This window comes from Megascapheus bottae, chromosome 14, assembly GCF_031878675.1.
Source record: "Megascapheus bottae isolate mThoBot1 chromosome 14, mThoBot2.hap1, whole genome shotgun sequence".
Classification (NCBI taxonomy): Eukaryota; Metazoa; Chordata; class Mammalia; order Rodentia; family Geomyidae; genus Megascapheus; species Megascapheus bottae.
This window is the reverse complement of record NC_143522.1, coordinates 23,562,719-23,583,265: the sequence shown is the minus strand read 5'-3', so window position 1 is coordinate 23,583,265 and position 20,547 is coordinate 23,562,719. Positions and strand designations below refer to the sequence as shown.

The 20,547-nt window shown below is 39.6% G+C and overlaps 1 protein-coding gene across 1 annotated transcript in view; it reads left to right on the top strand.

The window, feature by feature from the left end:
- The window catches only part of Rps6ka5 (ribosomal protein S6 kinase A5), a 131,829-nt gene that overhangs the window by 97,548 nt on the left and 13,734 nt on the right, over nucleotides 1-20,547 (top strand). The window contains exons 8-13 of the mRNA XM_090344706.1: nucleotides 4,486-4,636; nucleotides 9,061-9,222; nucleotides 9,869-9,994; nucleotides 10,220-10,353; nucleotides 11,035-11,128; nucleotides 17,542-17,712. Coding sequence (XP_090200832.1) covers nucleotides 4,486-4,636; nucleotides 9,061-9,222; nucleotides 9,869-9,994; nucleotides 10,220-10,353; nucleotides 11,035-11,128; nucleotides 17,542-17,712 — 838 coding nt within the window. The remainder of the gene's footprint in view (nucleotides 1-4,485; nucleotides 4,637-9,060; nucleotides 9,223-9,868; nucleotides 9,995-10,219; nucleotides 10,354-11,034; nucleotides 11,129-17,541; nucleotides 17,713-20,547) is intronic.

The following is a 20,547-nucleotide window of genomic DNA, read 5'->3' as shown; positions in this document are numbered from 1 at the left end:
CTTTTCTAGGCTGGCATATGTCTGTTTCAGATAAAGGGCTACAAAATATTGACCCACAGATTATAGGGAAAATTGATCCATTCTCAAGTCAGTGGAGTATTTGTTAAGTTGGTGCTTTTTGTTTTTTGCTTTTACTCCTACAAATATGAAGGCCTTGTTCTTGTCTTAAGAAAACTTACATCCCGTGTGGGGAGATAAGAAATAAATACATGTAAAAATAGTATCCAGGAGTTTTGGCAAATGCATGAATAGTAGGAGGATTGCTGAGGAAGTAGAGAGGAGGTGTGGTTCCTCGAGGACCAGGTTGCAGTAGTGGGAAGCCTGGCACCTAGAGAATCCTTGCAGACAGCGGCCAGTGCACACAGTAGTCCCTGGGTGCTGCACATGCCAGCCTTCGTGCCAGTGATCTGGTAAAGAAGTTCTTCTGTCAGTGCTTTTGTGCATGAAGTTCATTTCATTCTTAGTCACATTCACAATAGCTTTTAACATGCCCAAACAGAACGTTCCTCAGGCCCACAGCAATGGAGCCAGCCAATCATGGACTAAAACCATGAGTCAGAATGAATCCTTCCTCCACTCAGATGTTTTGTCATAGTGATAAAAAGTTGACTGATACACCAGGAGCGTGCATGCCATCTGCAAGTAAGCAAGAACATTATTTGCAGTCCTCAGATCCTTTGGGCAAAGTATAGTAAATGAATGTTAATGCAGCATTTGTTTCCTCATTCAGTATCTATTGAGAATGTACTATATGCCATATAGTGCTCAAGGCCCTGGAAATAATGCAATGAACAGAACAGGTCTCTTAGTGCCTTGGAGTTCACCTGTTAGTTAGGGGAGATATGAAATATGTGATAAATGCCATGAAGAAAAGTGAAGCAGAAAGGGCATAAAGATTGAGGGAACCACTAATTTTGGTAGAATGGTTAGGAAGGGTTCTCTGGAAAGCTGACACTTGAGCAAGTCCCCTCCCCAGCTAGGCTGAAGAAGTGAGCACGGACCATTGATTCTCATATTGCTGTGCCAAGTGATGCTTTCTTAGGAACCGTTCCTTCTTTACCACATATTTCAGTGAACATACCAAATACATGCTTGAACTTTGATAGTCTTGCTTTATCTAAATCATTTTGGTATTAAATTTTCAAACTTTTTCTTACAGTGGGCACTCATATTCACTGCCCTGATTGAACACTGATGCTTTACCATCCTAGCCGGTTGGTTGCCTGTCTACCATCTCACCTTCTCCTTCCTGCCATAGGTTTCTTTTAACTCTAATGTCCTGTCTGTCCTTTATTCCATAAATTTTTAAGCTTATAAGCTTAAATTCCTTTTTATCCCTCCCTTCTGCAAAAGTGACTATTGCTGGTTCTGGCAGTATAATCACTCGGGACAGTTTGTGACTGTCACCCATGTTTCTCCATGTTCCTTCACCAGCACCATTTCCAGCAGATATTCCTTCAGATACCATTGGCTCAGATTCTTCTGACATTCTTCCTTAGCTCCTTGAACGTGATGATGCCACCCTCTCAGCTGTGCACCAGTGCTGTTGTTTGTGTGCCTGCCATGAGCCCCTGACTAAGGCTGAGGTCTCCTGTGCTTCAGTTCCAGGCTTGGCATACAGTGGAGCAGTCTCTGTTTTCAGTGCCATTTTTGAGATTGACTATTGTGGGCATTTCTGCTTCATACATCGTCACAGGACATTACTTTCCATGGCACCAGGCACAAAGTAGACTTGCGATATTTACTGAGACTTAAGTACATGGTGCAGAATCAGTACCTAAGATGTTAGCTGTGTGCAAATTTTTCTGTTCTAATGCACCAGTAGTGAATGTCACACAAAGTCCTGGTTCTAAACACAAGAAATTCTTCCCTGTAAAACATACAATAAAAGGGAAAAGAGTAGAAAGGCTTTTTTTTCCTGAGAAAGAAAATTTCAAGTTTATTTTTCAGATATGCATAGGACTACTTTAAGGAGAAGATTGTCTACAAATGCTTAAAAACCCTACAAGCAGTGAACACTGGGGAATCAAAATATCAACAAGGAAGGAATTATTTCTTCTTTGCTTGTTCTACCAATCTTTACTTTGGATTCCTCAAATAGAATCCTTGAAGTGGAAGTGGCTCTGATATAACAGCATCACTGTAAAATAGCTCTTGGGGCCGGGAGTTTGGCCTAGTGATAGAGTGCTTGCCTAGCATGTACAAAGACCCAGGTTCAATTCCTCGGTACCACATACCTAGAAGAAGGCTAGAAGTGGTGCTGAGACTCAAGTGTAGAGCTCTAGCCTTGAGAAAGTCCAAGGACAGTGCTCAAGCCCTGAGCTCAAGCCCCAGGACTAGCAAAAAAAAAATATATATATATATGTGTGTGTGTGTGTGTGTGTGTGTGTGTGTGTGTGTGTGTGTGTGTGTATTCAGGGACAGTATACAGGCCTGAGTTCAAGTTCCAGGAATGTATACACACACACACTCAATTATAGCACTAATCTTTTTGTTTTGTCTCTTATGCAGCTTGAACTCAGGACTTGGGTGTTGTTCCTCAGCTCTTATGCCCAAGGCTACCACTTTGAGCCACAGAGCCACAGTACCACTTCCAGTTTTCTGGTAGTTAATTGGAAATGAGTCTCACAGTCTTTCCTGGGCTGGCTTTGAACTGTGATCCTCAAATATCAGGTTCCTAAGTAGTTAGGATTACAGGTGTAAGCCACCAGTGGCTGGCCTCCATTATTTCCAGTGGGTAGTTGGCACAGCTTCTAAGCCTGTTTTTTTTATATTGTATTACCTTAGATTGACGGAGTGGAACAATGAACTCACACTGTCAAGCACATAGTGGATGCCAAATGCTTTTAAGCACAATACATGTTAGCTCACAATTCCCATTTTAGGTAGGTGCTATCCTTCCCAGTGTACGTGTATGCAATGAGAGCTAAGGAGCCGACAACTTAATTCATTATGTAAAGATTGCACTGCCAGTAAAGAGCAGTCAGCATCCAACTCCATCAGGCCTGAGTTCACCATCACACCATGCTGTACTACCACATATTCATTTTCCGCTTTTTGTCTTATAAGTTATAAAAATGCACAGTGCACTTTTGCTGTAATCCAAATAAAAATACTTGGAAGTGGGACTGTGGCCCAAGTGGTAGAATATCACTTTTGAGCAAACACAGCTAAGTATATATCATACACAGGCCCTGAGGTCCAGCCCTAGTACCAGCACCATATAGAAGAAGAAAAGATAGGGGGAAGGGAGAAGAGGAAAGAACCACCACCAAATAACATGTTTTGTTGTCAGCCACAGTAATGAAATCGCTCTTTGTCTCCGTGCATGTTATATTGACATTTTTCATTTCAATTAATTCTCTCCATGATTTTTCTCATTAAAATTATTTGTCTTTTCATGGGGAAAGGTTCACATTGTTGGATTGATTTCTTCTTGATTTCTCATCAAGAAACTTAGTTACTTAAAAATAAAACAAACTTTTTTCCCTATAGTAATTAGATTTTCCTCTGTCTGTGTTCCCTCTCTCCTGGATGGGCTTTCCATCTGTGGGATAGTAGTAGTAATGAAGCAGATGCTTTCACCCTGTGAAAAAGCCTAGATCTTTTTTGTTGTTGTTGTTGTTTTTATTTTTTACCAGTCCATGGGTCTAAATTCAGGGCCTGGGCAATCTCCTCTCTGAACTGGCTTTGAGTGGTGATCCTCAGATCTTAGCCCTTGTATATCTAGGATTACAGGCATGAGCCTCCAGCGCCTGCTTCTGGGTGCTCATTTTCAGAAACCAAAAACGGATCCCTATCCAGCTGACTGAGATTTGCCCTCTGTAGGTCACCCTCCCCTTTGAACCTTTCTGGTCTGGGGTACAGGGAACAGAAGAGCGGTCATCTGGAGAAGGTTTCACTTCTTTCTCCTCATTTCCAGTTTGAGTGCTTTCAGTTCTCTCTTAGCATTTTCAATTTGAGTGCTGAATTTGCTTGTGAATTTGTTATGAGTTGTTTATGTAGTAAAGTCTTTAACTGAAGTGTATAGACTATCAATAGATGGTCTACTGTGGACCCAAGTTTTTATTTTCCCTAGTGACATATTTTGAATTGGGAACTGGAAGCATGTGTCAAGTGGTAGAGCTCCAGCCATGAGAGAAAAAGCTGAGTGATCGTGCAAGAACCTGAGTTCAAGCCCCAGAATCAGCACAAAAAAGGAAGATATTTGCGATTGTAGTTTTCCATTAAGATTGGCTTATATCAAAAAATGATGTAATGCTATTCATTCTTGCTCATTTGGGTTTCAGGACTTTGACTGGATGGATATTTGATCTTAAATTATTTTTTCTACTATATTGTGGTTAATTGTTAATTCATCTTAAATATTTTTTCTGACATTTAATTCAATTTTAGCATGTTTTACCATAGTTGCTCTCACTAAAAATGTTATTACTATAACTTCCTTCTCTGGTCATGTTAACATCAAGTTTTCTCTGCCTACAGGAGAATATTAAAAAGTGAGCCTCCATATCCCCAAGAAATGAGTGTTTTAGCTAAAGACCTCATTCAGCGTCTTCTGATGAAAGACCCCAAGAAGAGGCTGGGATGTGGCCCACGGGACGCAGATGAAATCAAGGAACACCTCTTCTTTCAGGTGAAGTTCAGTGGGTTTAGAGCGATGAGCTTCCTACCTCTGCTGTGGTTTGGAAGTTCGGCATTCTTGGTGAGCTGTGTGAACACAGGTGTTTGTGGCATTCACTTTCCACCTCATCTCACCTACATTGCACTTTTTTTCTTTTAAAATGGAAAGGACTTTCTAGGAAGGAACATAGTTTATCTGTAAAGAACTAAGTGGTCTTTTTCCTCCCTAAATTGATCTGTTCAATTTCATTTTCTCAGTTATTCCAAGTGAACACCAAAATACTGAATAACCTACTTAGGGTATAAAAGGATCACCCAAGTTTTATTCTTTTCATTCTGTAATCTTTTGTATTATCACTAAAATAAATGAAAAAGACCAAGCTAAAACAAAGCAAACCTTTGTCAGATAAGCTTTTATGTTTATTGCTTTTAAAATTTAGAACAATGAAGCTGGAGTATAGTTGAGTGGTGAACCACTTGCCTACCCTACATCCTACCTTGAGCTTATTCCCCGGCATAACAGAAATATTCATGGGGTGGGGGGGGAGTTTGTGTGCTCGTTCATGTAGAAAATCCAACCATCCTCAGCACTTCTTTAGTCAAAAAGGAGCAAGTTTATTTAATTCCCTAAATATAATCATTTAAAAATATTGCTGTACAATTCTTCCATATTGACCATTGTCCACCACAAGAAAGAAATAAATCAAGACATAAATGAAGGAAACTGTAGTTCCAACAATAGTTGGGAAGTTAAATCTTGAGATCAACCACATCCTGATATGAAAGAAAGGAAAGAGGGCACTGGTTGGGAAGTTTCCAGGGAAAGAGGAAACCTGTGAAGCATTCCACCAGATTTCTACATGTGACCAGTGTTGGCATCGTTTTAAACCATTTTTGTGTGCTGGTACTAGGATTTGAACTCTGGGCTTGGGCACTATTCCTTCCTTAGCATTTTCACACAAAGTTGGTACTCTACCACTGGAAGCCACAGCTTCACTTCTGGCTTTTGGTTATTCTTTGGAAATAAGAGTGTCCTGGAGGCTGGGAGTGTGGCCTAGTGGTAGAGTGCTTGCCTTGTATGCCCAAAGTCGATTCTTTGGTAGCACATACACAGAAAAAGCCAGAAGTGGTGCTGTGGCTCAAGTGCTATAGTACTAGCCTTAAGAAATCCCAAGGACAGTTCCCAGGACTAGGGGAAAAAAAAAAAAAAAGAGTGTCATGGACTTTCCTGATTGGCTAGCTTTGAAATCGGATTCTCACTTCCCGGTCCTGAGTAGCTAGGATTATAAGCTACACCACCAGTTCCTGGCTACTTTTGTTCTTTTAAATTTTTTGTATATTCCATTTTAGTGATTTTTAAAGCATGCACTTCAGTGCATTAAGTATATTTGTATTGTTGGGAAATCTTGGGAACTATCAGTCTCCAGAACTGTTTCGACTCCAGCAGAAACATTCTGCCCATGAAATGTAAACTTCTTCATGTCCTGTACCCCAATCCCAGGATGCTCGATACTGTGTTTCCTCTCCATTTGAATATTCTACTTACCCTGTGCAAGTGAAATCCTAATACTATTTGTCCTTTGGTGACTGGCTCATTTTGCTATGCATAACAATTCCAAGGCTCATCCATATCCTACTGTTTGCCAGAATTTTCTTCTGTTTTAAAGATGAACAATATTTCATCATTTGTACATACCACATTTTATTTCTTCATTCACCAAAGAATGTTGAGATTGGGTTTACATTTTGTCTATTGCCAATTATTCTGCTATTAAAAAGTCTGGCTACCTGTCTGAAGCCCCTGACTTTAGGTGGACATAGGATAATTTCCACTTTTTTTAAGAAATGACCACAGTATTTCCCACTGTAGTTCCACTACTTTACATTTCCATTTGCAACCTGAAAGGATTCCTGCTTTCCTTTCTGATAACCACGCTTTCTTTGATAACCACCAACCTAATAAATGTCAAGTAGTATCTCAAAAAAAATATTGCTGTACAACTTACATAAGTTCAGTAACAATGAGAAGTACGTTGTGTATACATCGAACTCAGTTTGGGCATTTCATAAATTCATATGGCTTAAGAAGAATATTATTTGAACAAATGTTCAAATGTCCTGTTCGTCAGTTTGGCTGAGGAGTTGACACACAGTTGACAAAATCTAATTATACTTTCCTAAGGTATTTTTCTCCATTGTTTTCTATACTTTGAATGTTGAAATATTTCTTTCATATTAGAATTTTTATATACTTAATGGCTTAGATGGTAATTTTCATCTGCTTAATTGCTTTTTTTAATTAGAAAGGATTTTTTAAAATAGACTGTTGGAAAGCTGGAAATCTTACTTGTAAAGATCTAAATGGTCCTTTCTCTATAAATGATGCATGGATGGAAAGATAAAAATAGCATTTATTTTCTACTTATTATTTTCCTGCCAACAACATATTTTTTAAATCCCTTTACTTTTGAAATTTCTCTTAATACCATTATATTAGTCAGATTCAAATCATGCTTATCAGAGAAGTCATTATAGCCACATAGAGAAAAAGAGATGAACTGATTTATTAATTTTATTTCCATTACCTTCAGGGAACATAATAAAAATAGTTTCTGATGGTTGATTATACTTTCTCAATTTCATCAACCAAGAATGGCAAGTTTTTACATTTTCCATCACTGAAATTAGTCTACATATCATCTTATTCTGTGAATAATGCTTTTTTCTTAATAATGCATGAAATGATTGTATATTTCACTATCAATCTGAAGACATTATAATTGAAAATCTGTAGAATTCAGTTCAGCAGGTATTATCTGAGGTTGTTTGAAGTGACAGAAGGAACATAAAGAGCAGGGAGTTGAGTTTGAATAATATAAAACGTGTCATTTAGCTGACAGTATCTGACTCGTGGAGAAGTGCAGACTTGTTTGGGGAATAAGAGGCAGCATCTCAAATGCTTGAATACAGTTAGAGGAGAGAAGAGCAACTACATCACTGGCTTAATTCAACTTCAGACATAGCTAATGATTGATTCATAGTGAGCCTTTTTAACTGGAACTGGGACTTGAACTCAGGGCCAAGGCACTATCCCTTAGCTTGTTTGCTCAAGTCTGGCACTTTGCAACTCGAGCAACACTTCCAACTCTGTGTGTGTGTGTGTGTGTGTGTGTCCGTGTGTGTGTGTGTGTGTCCGTGTGTGTGTGTGTGTGTCCGTCGTCGTCCATGACCTAGAACTTGAACTCTAGGCCTAGACACTGTCCCTGAGACTTTGGGCTCAAGGCTAGAACTTTACCACTTGAACTTCAGTTCCACATCCAGCTTTTTAATGTTTAATTGTTGGTAAGAGTCTTGTAGACTTTCCTGTGCAGGCTGGCTTTGAACCTTGATCCTCAAATCTCAGCTTCTTGAGTAGCGAGGATTACAGCCATAAGCCACTTGGTGCCCAGCCACTTCTAGTTTTTGGCTGGTTAGGATTTTTGCTGCTCATATTTCTCTGCCCAGGCTGGTTTGAACAAAAATCCTTAGGTATTAGCCTATTGAGTAGCTAGGATTACAGGCATGAGCCACTTGTACCTGGCAAGTGAGTTTATTTTTTATTCTGCCCAGATGATCCAAAGGAAAATCAAGTATAGCAGAAGAGTTCAGTGAAATGGCTTCTAAAAAACATGTCCACCACTAATACTTAATTTCTAAATTTATAACAGTGAGAAAGGATTCCTGTTACATTGGCTTCTCATATATCTGATGCTGTCTGCTGTAGTAAATTATTTTTATTATTTTTTGACTATTGGAAAGAAGCCAGTGAAACATTTGTCAGAGAAGGAAAAAACAAAAAGAAGACAAGAATTTTTCATTGAAATTCATATTCATATTCATAGAACATTTTAAAGCCCTGTGTTGTGGTTTGATTTTGTCTGGATTTTTTTGTTATTGGTGTTGGCAGTGGTTATAGGGCTTGAATTCAGGGCCTGGATGCTGTCCCTGAGCTCTTTTGCTCAAGGCCAGCACTCTACCACTTTGAGCCACAGCTCTACTTCTGGTTTGAGTGCTTCAGTGGAGGTAAGTGTCACATTGACTTTCCTACTCAGGCTGGTATTGAACCACAGTCCTTAGATAGCAGTCTCCCGAGTAGTAACTTTTTAGCTTAACTCTTCCTCAAAAGATAATTTTCTTGCGATCTCTAAAAATGACCCAGTGTGTTGGTGCCCCCTAGAGGACACTGAGAATCCTGGCACGAAACAGAGCTGGGAGCTTTGTTCTGAAAATAGGCTCCTACATGGGGGAGAAGCATACTTCTAATCATCAATTTGAAATATGTACCCTTATTTTTAGCTTCTGTCCTTATTGTTCAATTAAAACAGAATCTGTACTTGTTACTGATAGAACTATGTTTTGGCCTTGTTGCCTTATCCCAATCTTCTTTCTCTGCTTTAGAAAATAAATTGGGATGACTTAGCTGCTAAAAAAGTGCCTGCACCATTTAAGCCAGTCATCCGAGATGAATTAGATGTGAGCAACTTTGCTGAAGAGTTTACAGAAATGGACCCCACCTATTCTCCCGCTGCCCTGCCCCAGAGCTCCGAGAGGCTGTTTCAGGTAATCCTTAGGGTGTGCGCTCTGGCCAGGCGTGCTTCCAAGAAAGCGTCCATTTCCTTGAGTTCAGGTCGCTTTGTTTAATGTCTTGATTGTGGGTTTTTTTTAGAAGTTAGTTATGTTTATAAGAATTTTTATCAACTGTGTAAAAGAATTATAGTCCGGAGTGAGATTTAGGGATTTGAATAGGAAGCTCTCCCCACTCTTCTTTCCCCCTCCCCTTTCCCTACCCTACTGTCTCCTCATCTCCTCTTTTCTTCCTCTTTTCACCTTTCCCCTCCCTCCCTCCCTTGCTCCCTCCCTCCCTCCCTTCCTTCCTTCTCTTGTTCCAAACAGGAGTTTATATCTTGACCATAGTGTAGCTTGGGTGTGGTTGGAGGAAGCTGGACTTCTTATCAGGCTGGGCACTTGCTGGAGAAAGCTTTTTCTACCTTGAGTTTTGAACTGGTTTCATTCTACCAGAAGATGGCATTATATCTCCTTCTAAAAGCATTTTTCTAGTCAATTGAAATAACTCATTTGGGAATTAAAATAAGATTACATTCATCTCATCAAATATTTGAATGTCTTTCTGATCACAAACTAGTCCATGCTAAACTGCAGAGCAAATCTTCATTTTTTTCCCTTTCCTTTTCTCTCTATTTTTTAGGGTTACTCCTTTGTTGCTCCTTCTATCCTCTTCAAGCGTAATGCAGCTGTCATAGACCCCCTCCAGTTTCACATGGGAGTGGAACGCCCTGGAGTAACAACTGTTGCCAGGAGTGCCATGACAAAGGTCTGTAAGCATTTAAATATCGACAATAATCATTGTGCTCCATTCCAGTGCACTGGATATGTTTACTACTCAACTAATGTAAGTTCGCCTTAGAGGAGTAATATCATCAATTTGAACAAATTCCTTTTAAGAATGAGAGAGGATTATCTGATGCTTTCATACTACAGTTTTGCACAATCTTGTGTAGCACTGGCCTTTCCTTAAGTGTTATTACTTTCTCATCAGGACTCTCCATTCTATCAGCACTATGACCTAGATCTAAAGGACAAACCACTTGGTGAAGGAAGTTTTTCCATCTGTCGAAAGTGCATACACAAAAAAAGTAACCAGGCATTTGCAGTCAAGATAATCAGTAAAAGGTATGGGCAGTTTTAATAGTCTTTTCTTATTCATTTATCCTACTCAGTGAACTTATATAAATTAAGGCATTTTTATTGAAAAGGGGAACCAACAGTATGTAAGATTTTCTACCCCTGGGCTTAACCACTTGGCTTATTATTTGATCTGTGATACTTCTAGGTCTGATCAGTATTTTCTAATGAAATCATCTATTTCAGATAATCATAATCTGATGTGGTTTTGAGGTCCTTATGGGAAGACTTTCTTATGGTGATAGTATATTCAATCAAACTTCTTAGGGATTTCAGCAGCTATTGATGCCTATTTCTGCTAGTTGAATATTTGAAATCCTTTTCTCTAGAATTATTTAGTAAACTCCTGGTAGTTTTGTGAGCAAGCTAGTTGTTTAGATAACCGCTTATTACCTGCATGATTACATGTTTTTATTACCAAATTATGAGGCAAGTCAAGCATCCATTTCTGTGTATGGTTAGCTCATAGCTGACTCAGAGTAATTTTCTTCAGAAAAAAGATGGCTTACTTTTCTTGTAAGTGGTAAGATTCATTACTTTTCTGGATACCTCATTCTGGTACTGACAGGTAGATTGCACAGTAAATAAAAGCAAAGTTAGGTTTGGGACAATCCCAACATAAAACCTTGCTGGAAGAGACAAGTAGATTCTAGTTATTTCATCTTACAGGATGGAAGCCAATACCCAGAAAGAAATTACGGCTCTGAAACTCTGTGAAGGCCACCCCAATATTGTGAAGCTGCATGAGATTTTTCATGATCAGGTATTCCACATGTGTGTTTGTTGTTTAGTGCATTCATCTGTGGGATAATTCACATATGGAGTTCTATTCCTCATCAGTTTTGTTGGTGCTACTGAGTTAGTCAAGGATAGAACATAATCCAGCCAACAGGAAGGGAGGGAAACACCCCCCCCACCCTACACACACATACATACATCATACACACTCACACTCTCTTACCTGACCCCTATATCAATCACTTCTGCCTTCTTCACTCAGTCATTAAAAATTACAGCATGGCAGCATGAGCTCAGTGGCACTGTCCAGGCTGCTACTATAGCTATGCCTTAATCACTTGTACCTCTCAGTACACAGTAATGTCCTTTTTTGTACTTCTACAGTAGACCGTAGAGTTTTAAAGCCTAGTTCCTGTAAGCTAAGGACAAATAAGAAACAGAAGGGCAAAATCTTCCCTTTCATCTTCTGTTCCAAGTGGCAAAGTCTGTGCAGCCTCCAGGCTAAGTCCTGCTGCTCAACCTCCATTCCCTATTCTGCTTTTGAGCAGGAAGCTAACAGAACATGGCACTTGGGGTATGGGAGAAGAGCCATTGTATCTTACCCTTCCCACCGTCATCTTCCATGTTCGAAATTGTTCCAATACAGGATTCTTTCCCCTGACAATAGGTTGGATGACACTATTCCTGCTCAGGGCAAAGTGGAGGCACAGGAGCCAAATTCAGTCCTGGTGTGTCTAAGGATCATGAGATTTCTACCAAGATCATATAGCAACTTGGTAAAAAAAATTTTACAGGTGAAGCCTGATCTCTAGTTGTGGGCATTCCTCACTGTGCATCTGTGATATCCATGGCCAGCACAGGGGGGATTCAGTTCTACCACACTGACGTCTAAGGATGGTAAATTCATCAGGGTGAAGTCATGCAGCAGCAGGAGTAACACAGTAACTATATGATGACTCTTACAATTTGTAATCACATGTTTTATCTGCACCTAGGACTGAGCCAGACACTGTACAGGTCATCTTAGTCCTTACCATAACTCCAAGGAGAAAAAAACAAAGAGTCACAGAAGTTCAGTTACAGTATGTTCCAGTATGTCAGTAGTTAAGGCTTGGATTTGAATGCAGCCAGTTAAACTTTAGAACCAAACAAGCTTTTCATTACTTTGCTCTGCTGTCTTAGAGGAGGCAGAAATACAACCTGCTTTTACATCACACACTGAGCACCCAAAACTGTCATTGCCCTTTATTTATTCTTTGGTTCTCATAGAAATGTCTTTGAAGCAAGGGCTCAGAGGGAATGCCCCTACCTCTCACCTGATCAAATTATTCAGTTCTTTTAAAGAGAAGGAAACTGTCCACTAGAAGTGCTAGAGAATAGACTAGAAGTATAGAGGAAATTCATGCATCAATCAGGGAATCAAGGAAGCCTTGCCTTATGATTTTGTACTTGTGCTCCTAGCGATTCCCAGCCCAGGTTTGATCTCTGACTAATGTCAGATCTCAGGAAAAATTTATGTCATAAGTTAATTATGTGCCATTTTTACATTTAAAAGCTACCAAAATAGCTGGATGCACATGACTCATGCCTGTAACACCACTGGCTACTCAGGAGGTTAAGATCTGAGAATTATGGTTCAAAGTCAGCTCAGAGAGGAAAGTCTTAAGAGACTCATCTCCATTTAATAAACAAAAACAAAATAACCAGAAGCTGAGCTGTGGCTCAAGTGTTAGAGCGCTATCCTTGAGCATAAAAGCTCAAGGACCTTGCCCAGGTTCCTGAATTCAAGTCACGGAACTAGCACAAATAGAAAAATTGTTACAAACTGTAACTTGTCCTATGATATAATTCTAGTATACTGTGTGCATACTAGTATAAGTACAGTTCTCTTTCTAATATGCAGGTGGTAAAAATATACCTTCAGTCATTCCTGTGATGGTGAAGCATTTGTTTGAAAATGTGTGACTTTGATCCAGGCTGGCTCCTTAGGCTTCAGCTGTGCACTAGTATAGCTCATTTCATGTACTGTGATCTCTGCTTTGCTCAGAGTTCCTACTGGTATGCATATATGTGATGCTGTTCTAACAAAGCACCTCAAACTGAAAATAATGCATATTTATTTTCTTAAATAATAAATGGACATCCGAAGGCCAGTATCAGTCTCACTGGCTTATAGTTGAAGAGTAGACAGAGAAGGTCCTTCTGGAGACTATAAGGGACAGTTTGTTTATTTGCCTTTGAGACTTTCCATGCAATAATCTCTTCTGTTGTCCCATCTGAAATCAAGATAATCTTCCCAATCTCAAGATCTTTAACTTGCTGAGAATAGTGGCACACCACCCACCTGAAATCCCAGTGCTCAAGAGGCTGAGGTGGGAAAGATCCTGAATTTCAAGGTTTGAGGCCAGCCTGGACTATATAATAACACCCTGTCTTAGGGACAAAAATTACTGGAAGTCCCTAAGTCCATCTAAGTTTAAAAAAAATAGGTTCTGAGGGTTAGGTCATTGACATATTTGGAGGGATTTTATTTGAGGAACTACATATATATTTTTCTCATTGTTGGCTACAATTAGTTGTAACTATCCTAAAGTTCGTAGAGGTAAAGTAGCATCCCCAAGATTACAAGAAATAGAGTCCCGTGGGGTGTTGGCACACTCCAGTGCTTGGAAGGTAGAGCCAGGAGGACCACATGTTTGAAGCTAGGCTGCTCTCCACAGTGGTGCTCCATCCATCTCAAAAATGAAACTGAGAGAAACAGGGAGAGAGGAAACAAGAACAAAAACAAAAAATACTTTTTGAGGGAAGTAGAGTACTAGGGGATAAACCTGATGCCTTGTGCTTGTGGAACACTTCACCATCTGAATCATGCGCCCAGTCCATTTGACCTTTGTCATTTCCAAGATAAGTTCTTGCACCAGACTGGGCTGCCATCCTCTTACTTGAGCTTCTTTGTGTCACTAGATGACAGGACACACCACTGTACTAGCCACTCAATATACCTCACATATGACTAGAATTCAGGCTTGGGGTCAGTGTTCCCATTAAAAGTGGAGTTTGTACCAGGTGCCAATGGCTCATGACTACAGATCTTAGCTTCTCAGAAGGCTGAGATCTGAGATTGATAGATCAAAGTTACCTTATGCATGAGAGTTCATGAAACTTCATCTCCAATTAACCACTTCAAAACGTTGAAAGTGAAGCTGTGGCTTAAGTGGTAGAGTGTTAGTCTTGAGCAAAAAAAAAAGCTCAGAACAGCACCTACAGGTGCGATTAAACAATAGAATGTGTTTCTTTTTTAAAATGGCTATATAATTTCCAGCATGAATTCTTAATGATTTATCAAAATAAGATTCATACCAGATTAAATTTTCTTAGTAGACAAGGGCAAGAAAATTGAGTTAGAGAGAAAATATGACTTAAAAAATTTAAAAGATGAGAAGTGAGGTTAATGTAAGTGTTTACCTCCATACTTTTAGACAGTAGAGTACAAGAGCTTGAGCCAAGTAGCCAGGCTACTTGAGGAATACAGTATAACAGCCTCAACTCTGCCACTTACTACATTGGGGGGGAAAGCTGCCTGCATTGGAGACATTTTGTTATTAAATATATGTACAGTGGTATTGTGAAAGTTTCATAAGTTGCTTGTGCAAATACCATACCGAGACTGGATAAGTTTAGCCCTTCAAGATGGCCCATCCTTGTACTCACAGCTGCCTGGCAGGATGAGGCCAGACGACAAATTCAAAGACAGCTTGCACACTATAGCAAGAGCCTGCTTCAAAAGATTCAACACTTAGTATATCTACAGAAGAAATAAAGAATTCTTTTAATATTAAGAGATAAGTGCGAGGCAAGGTATAAACCTAGTACTCAAGAGGCCAAAGCAAGAGGATCCAGAATTCATCGCTAGCCTGTATACATAGGGAAACTTTGCTTAAACAAAGAGCTGTGTGTCCATAGCTCACACTTGTAATGCTGGCTACTCAGGAGGCTGAGATCTGAGGGTTGCAGTTCAAATCCAGCCTAGGCAAGAAAATCTGTAAAACTTGCCTCTAATTAAGCACCAAAAAAGCCCAAAGCGGAGCTGTAGCTCAAGTGACACAGTGCCAACCTTGAGCACTAAAGCTCAGAAATAGCAGCCAGGCCCTATGATCATCTAAGTGTGCAGACTAATGTCAGATGGAGAGGGAGGAATAAGTTCCCATCACCTAGCATAGACAGGTGCTAAGCACATTTGTTGGCAGATGTCACTACTGAAGTAAGAAATAAAATTTAGGCCAAGAGCGTAGCCTAGTGGTAGAGTGCTTGCTTAGCGTGCATGAAGTCCTGGCTTCCATTCCTCAGTACCACATGCACAGAAAAAGCTGGAAGTGGTGCTTTGGCTCAAGTGGCAGAGCACTAGCCTTGAGCAAAAAAATGTCCAAGGATGGGACTGGGAGTTTGGCCTAGTGGTATAGTGCTTGCTTATTATGCACGAAGACCTGGGTTCAATTCCTCGGTACCATGTACATAGAAAAAAGCCAGAAGTGGTGCTGTGGTTCAAGTGGTAGAGCGCTAGCCTTGAGAAAAGCCCAAGGACAGTGCTTAGGCCCCGAATTCAAGCCCCAGGACTGGCAAAAAAATTTTTTTAGTATCCAAGGATGGTGCCCAGACCCTACGTTCAAGCCCCAGGACTGGCACAAAAAAAAAAGGAAAGAAATGAAATTTAGCTGAACTCTGGTAGCACATGCCCAGAGGCTAGAATCTGAGGATCACAGTTCAAAGCCAGCCAGGGCTCAAGCCACATAATCAGTAAACATACACAAAAAGTTTTCTCTGTAAGCTTTATCGTGTGTGATTGTTATTCTTAATGGACTAGGTTATTTCTCTTCTCTTTGGTTGCCCTTTGATTAATCTTATATTGTTACTGTATCTGACTTTGTTACCTGGCATTTTGTATATACGTTTATTTGAAATAGAAAAGGGAAGGGAAGAAAACAAGATGATTGGGAGGGGTTAGGGGAGGGAAATGGCAAAAACATGAGACAGGGTATCAATATGTGAGGAGTAATGTACCTACTATCTGGCGAATATAACTGTAACCCCACTATACATTACAATAAAAAATTTGGGCCGGGAGTTTGGCCTAGTGGTTAAAGTGCTTGCCTAGCATGCATGAAGACCTGGGTTCGATTCCTCGGTACCACATACAGAGAAAAAAGCCGGAAGTGGTGCTGAGGCTCAAGTGGTAGAGCTCTAGCCTTGAGAAAGTCCAAGGACAGTGCTCAGGCCCTGAGCTCAAGCCCAGGACTGGCCAAAAAAAAAAAAATTTTTGCTCTTTACAATCTGTCTGATATGGCAGAATATTGCACTTATAATTGTTTTTTAGGGAGCAGGTTTTTTTTTGAGTCTCGCTAATTCCAGAAACATTTGTTGAGTGATGTTGGCACTAGCACAGCACCTGAGTGTGAACATGAACATTTTTTTTTCCTAAATCATTCGTGTTCACTTAAGAGCTAACATAAGTCTTTTTCAGTAGTTCTTACATTGTTTTCTTTATGAAGATATATACAAAGCATAGTAAACATATTACTTACCAAGTACTTAATTGGAATCAAAAACAGCTATTAAAGGCTGGGAGTTTGGCCTAGTGGTAGAGTGCTTGCCTAGCATGCATGAGACCCGGGTTCGATTCCTCAGTACCACATACATAGAAAAAAGCCGGAAGTGGTGCTGAGGCTCAAGTGGTAGAGCTCTGGCCTTGAGAAAGTCCAAGGACAGTGCTCAGACCCTGAGCTCAAGCTCAAGACTGGCAAAAAAACAAACAAAAACAAAAAAACAGTTATTAAAGAAGAACATACATGGTAAGTTAGGGATATTTGCAAAGGAATGTCAACAGGAACCCTTCAACTGATTGTTGAGGCTCAACATTATCAAACCATTTTAAAAGGTAAATTTGCCATTAAGTGGGTATGCCAAACCTAATGTGGATAATTGCCCCAACCTAATTAGTAACGTAGATTATTTACAATAGAAATTTAAGATCATTGTCAGTGTGGGGGTCACACTTTAAAAGGGAAGTTGAGGAACCTCAAGGGAGAGATGGAAATGAAATTCAGGTGAAAGGAAAGGAAGTCAAGAAAATTGTACATAATGATTTCACTGCAGTTCCATTCCTAAGATATAATTTTTAAAAAGCCACAGTATCCTTCCTTCAGCCCTTTCTGCTTAAATATAAGAATTTCTATGCATTTTAACACATGATTATTTAAATATACTGGTGATAGCTAATAAGTACTTTGTACTGTAACAGATGTCTACTTTTCATTAAAAACATAAGGATTGCTGCTGGTTATAACATTATTTAAATTTACATGGGATAAGTAATAGTAAATTCTTGACCACAAGTGGATGCCCTCTACTTTTCATTAAAGCCCCGTATTATTTTTTTTTTAGGTTCATACATTTCTAGTGATGGAACTTCTAAATGGAGGAGAACTGTTTGAGCGCATCAAGAAAAAGAAACACTTCAGTGAGACTGAAGCCAGCTATATCATGCGAAAGCTCGTTTCTGCTGTAAGCCATATGCATGATGTTGGAGTGGTGCACAGAGATCTGAAACCTGAGGTATAATGCAATCTATATTCCCCAATAATTGTGAAGTAGAAAGCAGTCTGTATCCCCAAATGGTTGTGCAGTTTTAGGGAGGATTGTTTGAATTTCCCCAGCCTCCCAGGGCTACGTGGGTACTGCAATATATGTTTCTTAGAATTTCTTCTTCATTTTTCTGTGTCAGTCTAAAATAAACTTGTCCTTTTTTGCCAGCTGATCATCTTAAGGTTATATTTGTAAGTGTGAGAGTCTTTTAAAGAAAATAATACTTTACGCAACAGTTGTGTACTAAAAATAGTAATGGAAAATTTTGTAGCAAGAAATAATAACCCTTCTATATGTATTCCATTTGGGAGAGGCTTTTTGTTTACTGATATATTTTCACATTTGTAAGCAAATTGATTCGCTTCTGAATAGGAGGGTATATATAGTTCTATTCTGCATTCTTAAGCATGAAGCATTGTCTTACTGATTCAATTAGGCCATTTTTCTACCTGCTTTTCCATGCTCATGTATTGTCATGTGTATTTGTATGGAATCTACAGCAACACAAAGCAGCAGCCTTTTATGTATCTCTTCTTTCAAAAAGTTAATAAGGAAAGTTCTAAGTCAGTGATTTCTTTTTAGTATAAAAATATGAAATTCGTAGCACTTTGCTAAACAACAAAATAATAATGAAAAATTGAAAGCAAATACCCCCCAGTAATTAATAAAACAATAGCGATGAGTCATTTCCATATGCTAAATTATACATATTCCCTCTCCAAAATAGAACTTTATTTTTAGTTCCCATGTGACTATAATGCATTTTCAAGCACAAAAGAGTACTTCTCTGCAAGCACTATTTTTGCCCTTAAGTATTTTTAGAGGAAGAGTATGTTTTTAAAAAAAATGGGAGGCCGGGAGTTTGGCCTAGTGGTTAAAGTGCTTGCCTAGCATGCACGAAGACCCGGGTTCAATTCCTCGGTACCACATACATAGAAAAAAGCCGGAAGTGGTGCTGAGGCTCAAGTGGTAGAGCTCTAGCCTTGAGAAAATCCAAGGACAGTGCTCAGGCCCTGAGCTCAAGCCCAGGACTGGCAAAAAAAAAAAAATGGGAGCCAGCAATGGTTTCCCTCATTTGTAATAATTAGTACACACCTAGGACTCTCCTAGTAGAGGATTATAGTAGCATAAAACCTAGATACATAAAGTTATATAGGATGAGGCTAAATGAAAGAATCTTCAGGATATGGAAACAAGAGCTTTATGTTGTGTGATTATTGTTTTTAATATACTACATTATTTCTCTTCTCTTTTGTTGCCCTTTGGTCAGTCTCATTGCTACTGTATCTGACAGTTGCCTGGCATATTGTATATACGTTTATCTGTTTATTTGAAACAGAAAAAGGAAGGGGAGAAAACAAGTTGATTGGGAGTGGGTGGGGGGAAGAAAATGGAGCAAAAACATGAGAAAGGTTATCAGTATATGAGAAGTAATGCACCTACTGTCTGGCGAATATAACTGTAACCCCTCCATACATTTTAATAAAAAAATAAAAATTTTAAAAATGGAAGCCAGGCAGTAGCTCATTCCTGTAATCCTACTCAGAAGGCTGAGATCTGAGGATCATGGTTCAAAGCCAGTCTGAGCAATACAGAGCTATGAGATTCTTATGTCCAATTAATCACTAGAAAACTGGAAGTGGGACTGTGGCGGCTGAGGGGTAGGGACAGTGCCCAGGCCCAGAGTTCAAGGCCCATGCCTCCACTCCGTGACACCCTCCTCCCCACCCCCTGCAAAAAAAAGGAATCTGTGCACTCGGATACGTGCTCAACAATCAGTATGTGTGGAGGGCTGGTGGGACCCCTCCCCCATAGCTGCCAACCCAGATACACTCAAATTTCTTATGTAAAATGGTAAATTACTTGCACAAAAAATTACACATATTTTCCACTGTAGTGTACTTTCAGTCCTCCATAGATTACTTACAATGCCTAATGCAATGTAAATGCTATGTAATTAGTTGTTGTGCTATTTTTTATGGAATAATGACAAGGAAAATAAGTTTGTAAATGTTCAATGTAGCTGCAGTCTTTTTTGTTTTGTCTTGTCTCTTTTTTTATTGTATCTTATTGTCAGGGTGGTGTCTAGAGAGGTTTGTCTTGTTTTTAAGGGTTTTTGTTTGAGTTTTGGTTTTTGGTTTTGTTTCTGCTGGACCTGGGGTTTGGACTCAGTGCCTGGGCACTATCCCTGAGCCTCTTTGAGCTCAAGGCTAATACTCTACCACAGCGCCATTCCTGGTGTTTTCTGACTAGTTTAATGGAGATAAGCGTCTCATGGACTTTCCTGGCTGGGCTGATTTTGAGCCATGATCCTCAGATCTCAGCCTCTGAGTAGCTAGATTTCAGGCATGAGCCACCAGTGCCCAGCTTTTGTTTTTAAGTTCTTAATCCATGGTTGATTATAGCAATGGCTGTGGAACTCATGGATATGAGGGCTGCCTCTTAATTGATCTATCCTTTGACGTGTTTGAACTTCTGCCTCATACGTTCTGTTACTGTTGGTTCCATTACTAATCAATCAGATGAGGATTATGTTTCTTGAACTTGCGAATATGAGCGCTCCCTGCTTCCTTCGTCGTAGCTCTCACTCTCCTACAGAACGCCCTCTGAAAATATGGTGCTCTGCACATTGGAGATTAGTTTTCTATTTTTAAATGCAAAGGCACACCACTTAAATGTTTTCTTGATAGACAAGAAACAGCCATGTAGTTTTTTTAATGGAAAAGATCTGCTGCATGGCTGTATAGCATTCATTTTCATGTTTTATTCTTTGATAACTGGCCATCTGTCACCTCAAATGAGGCT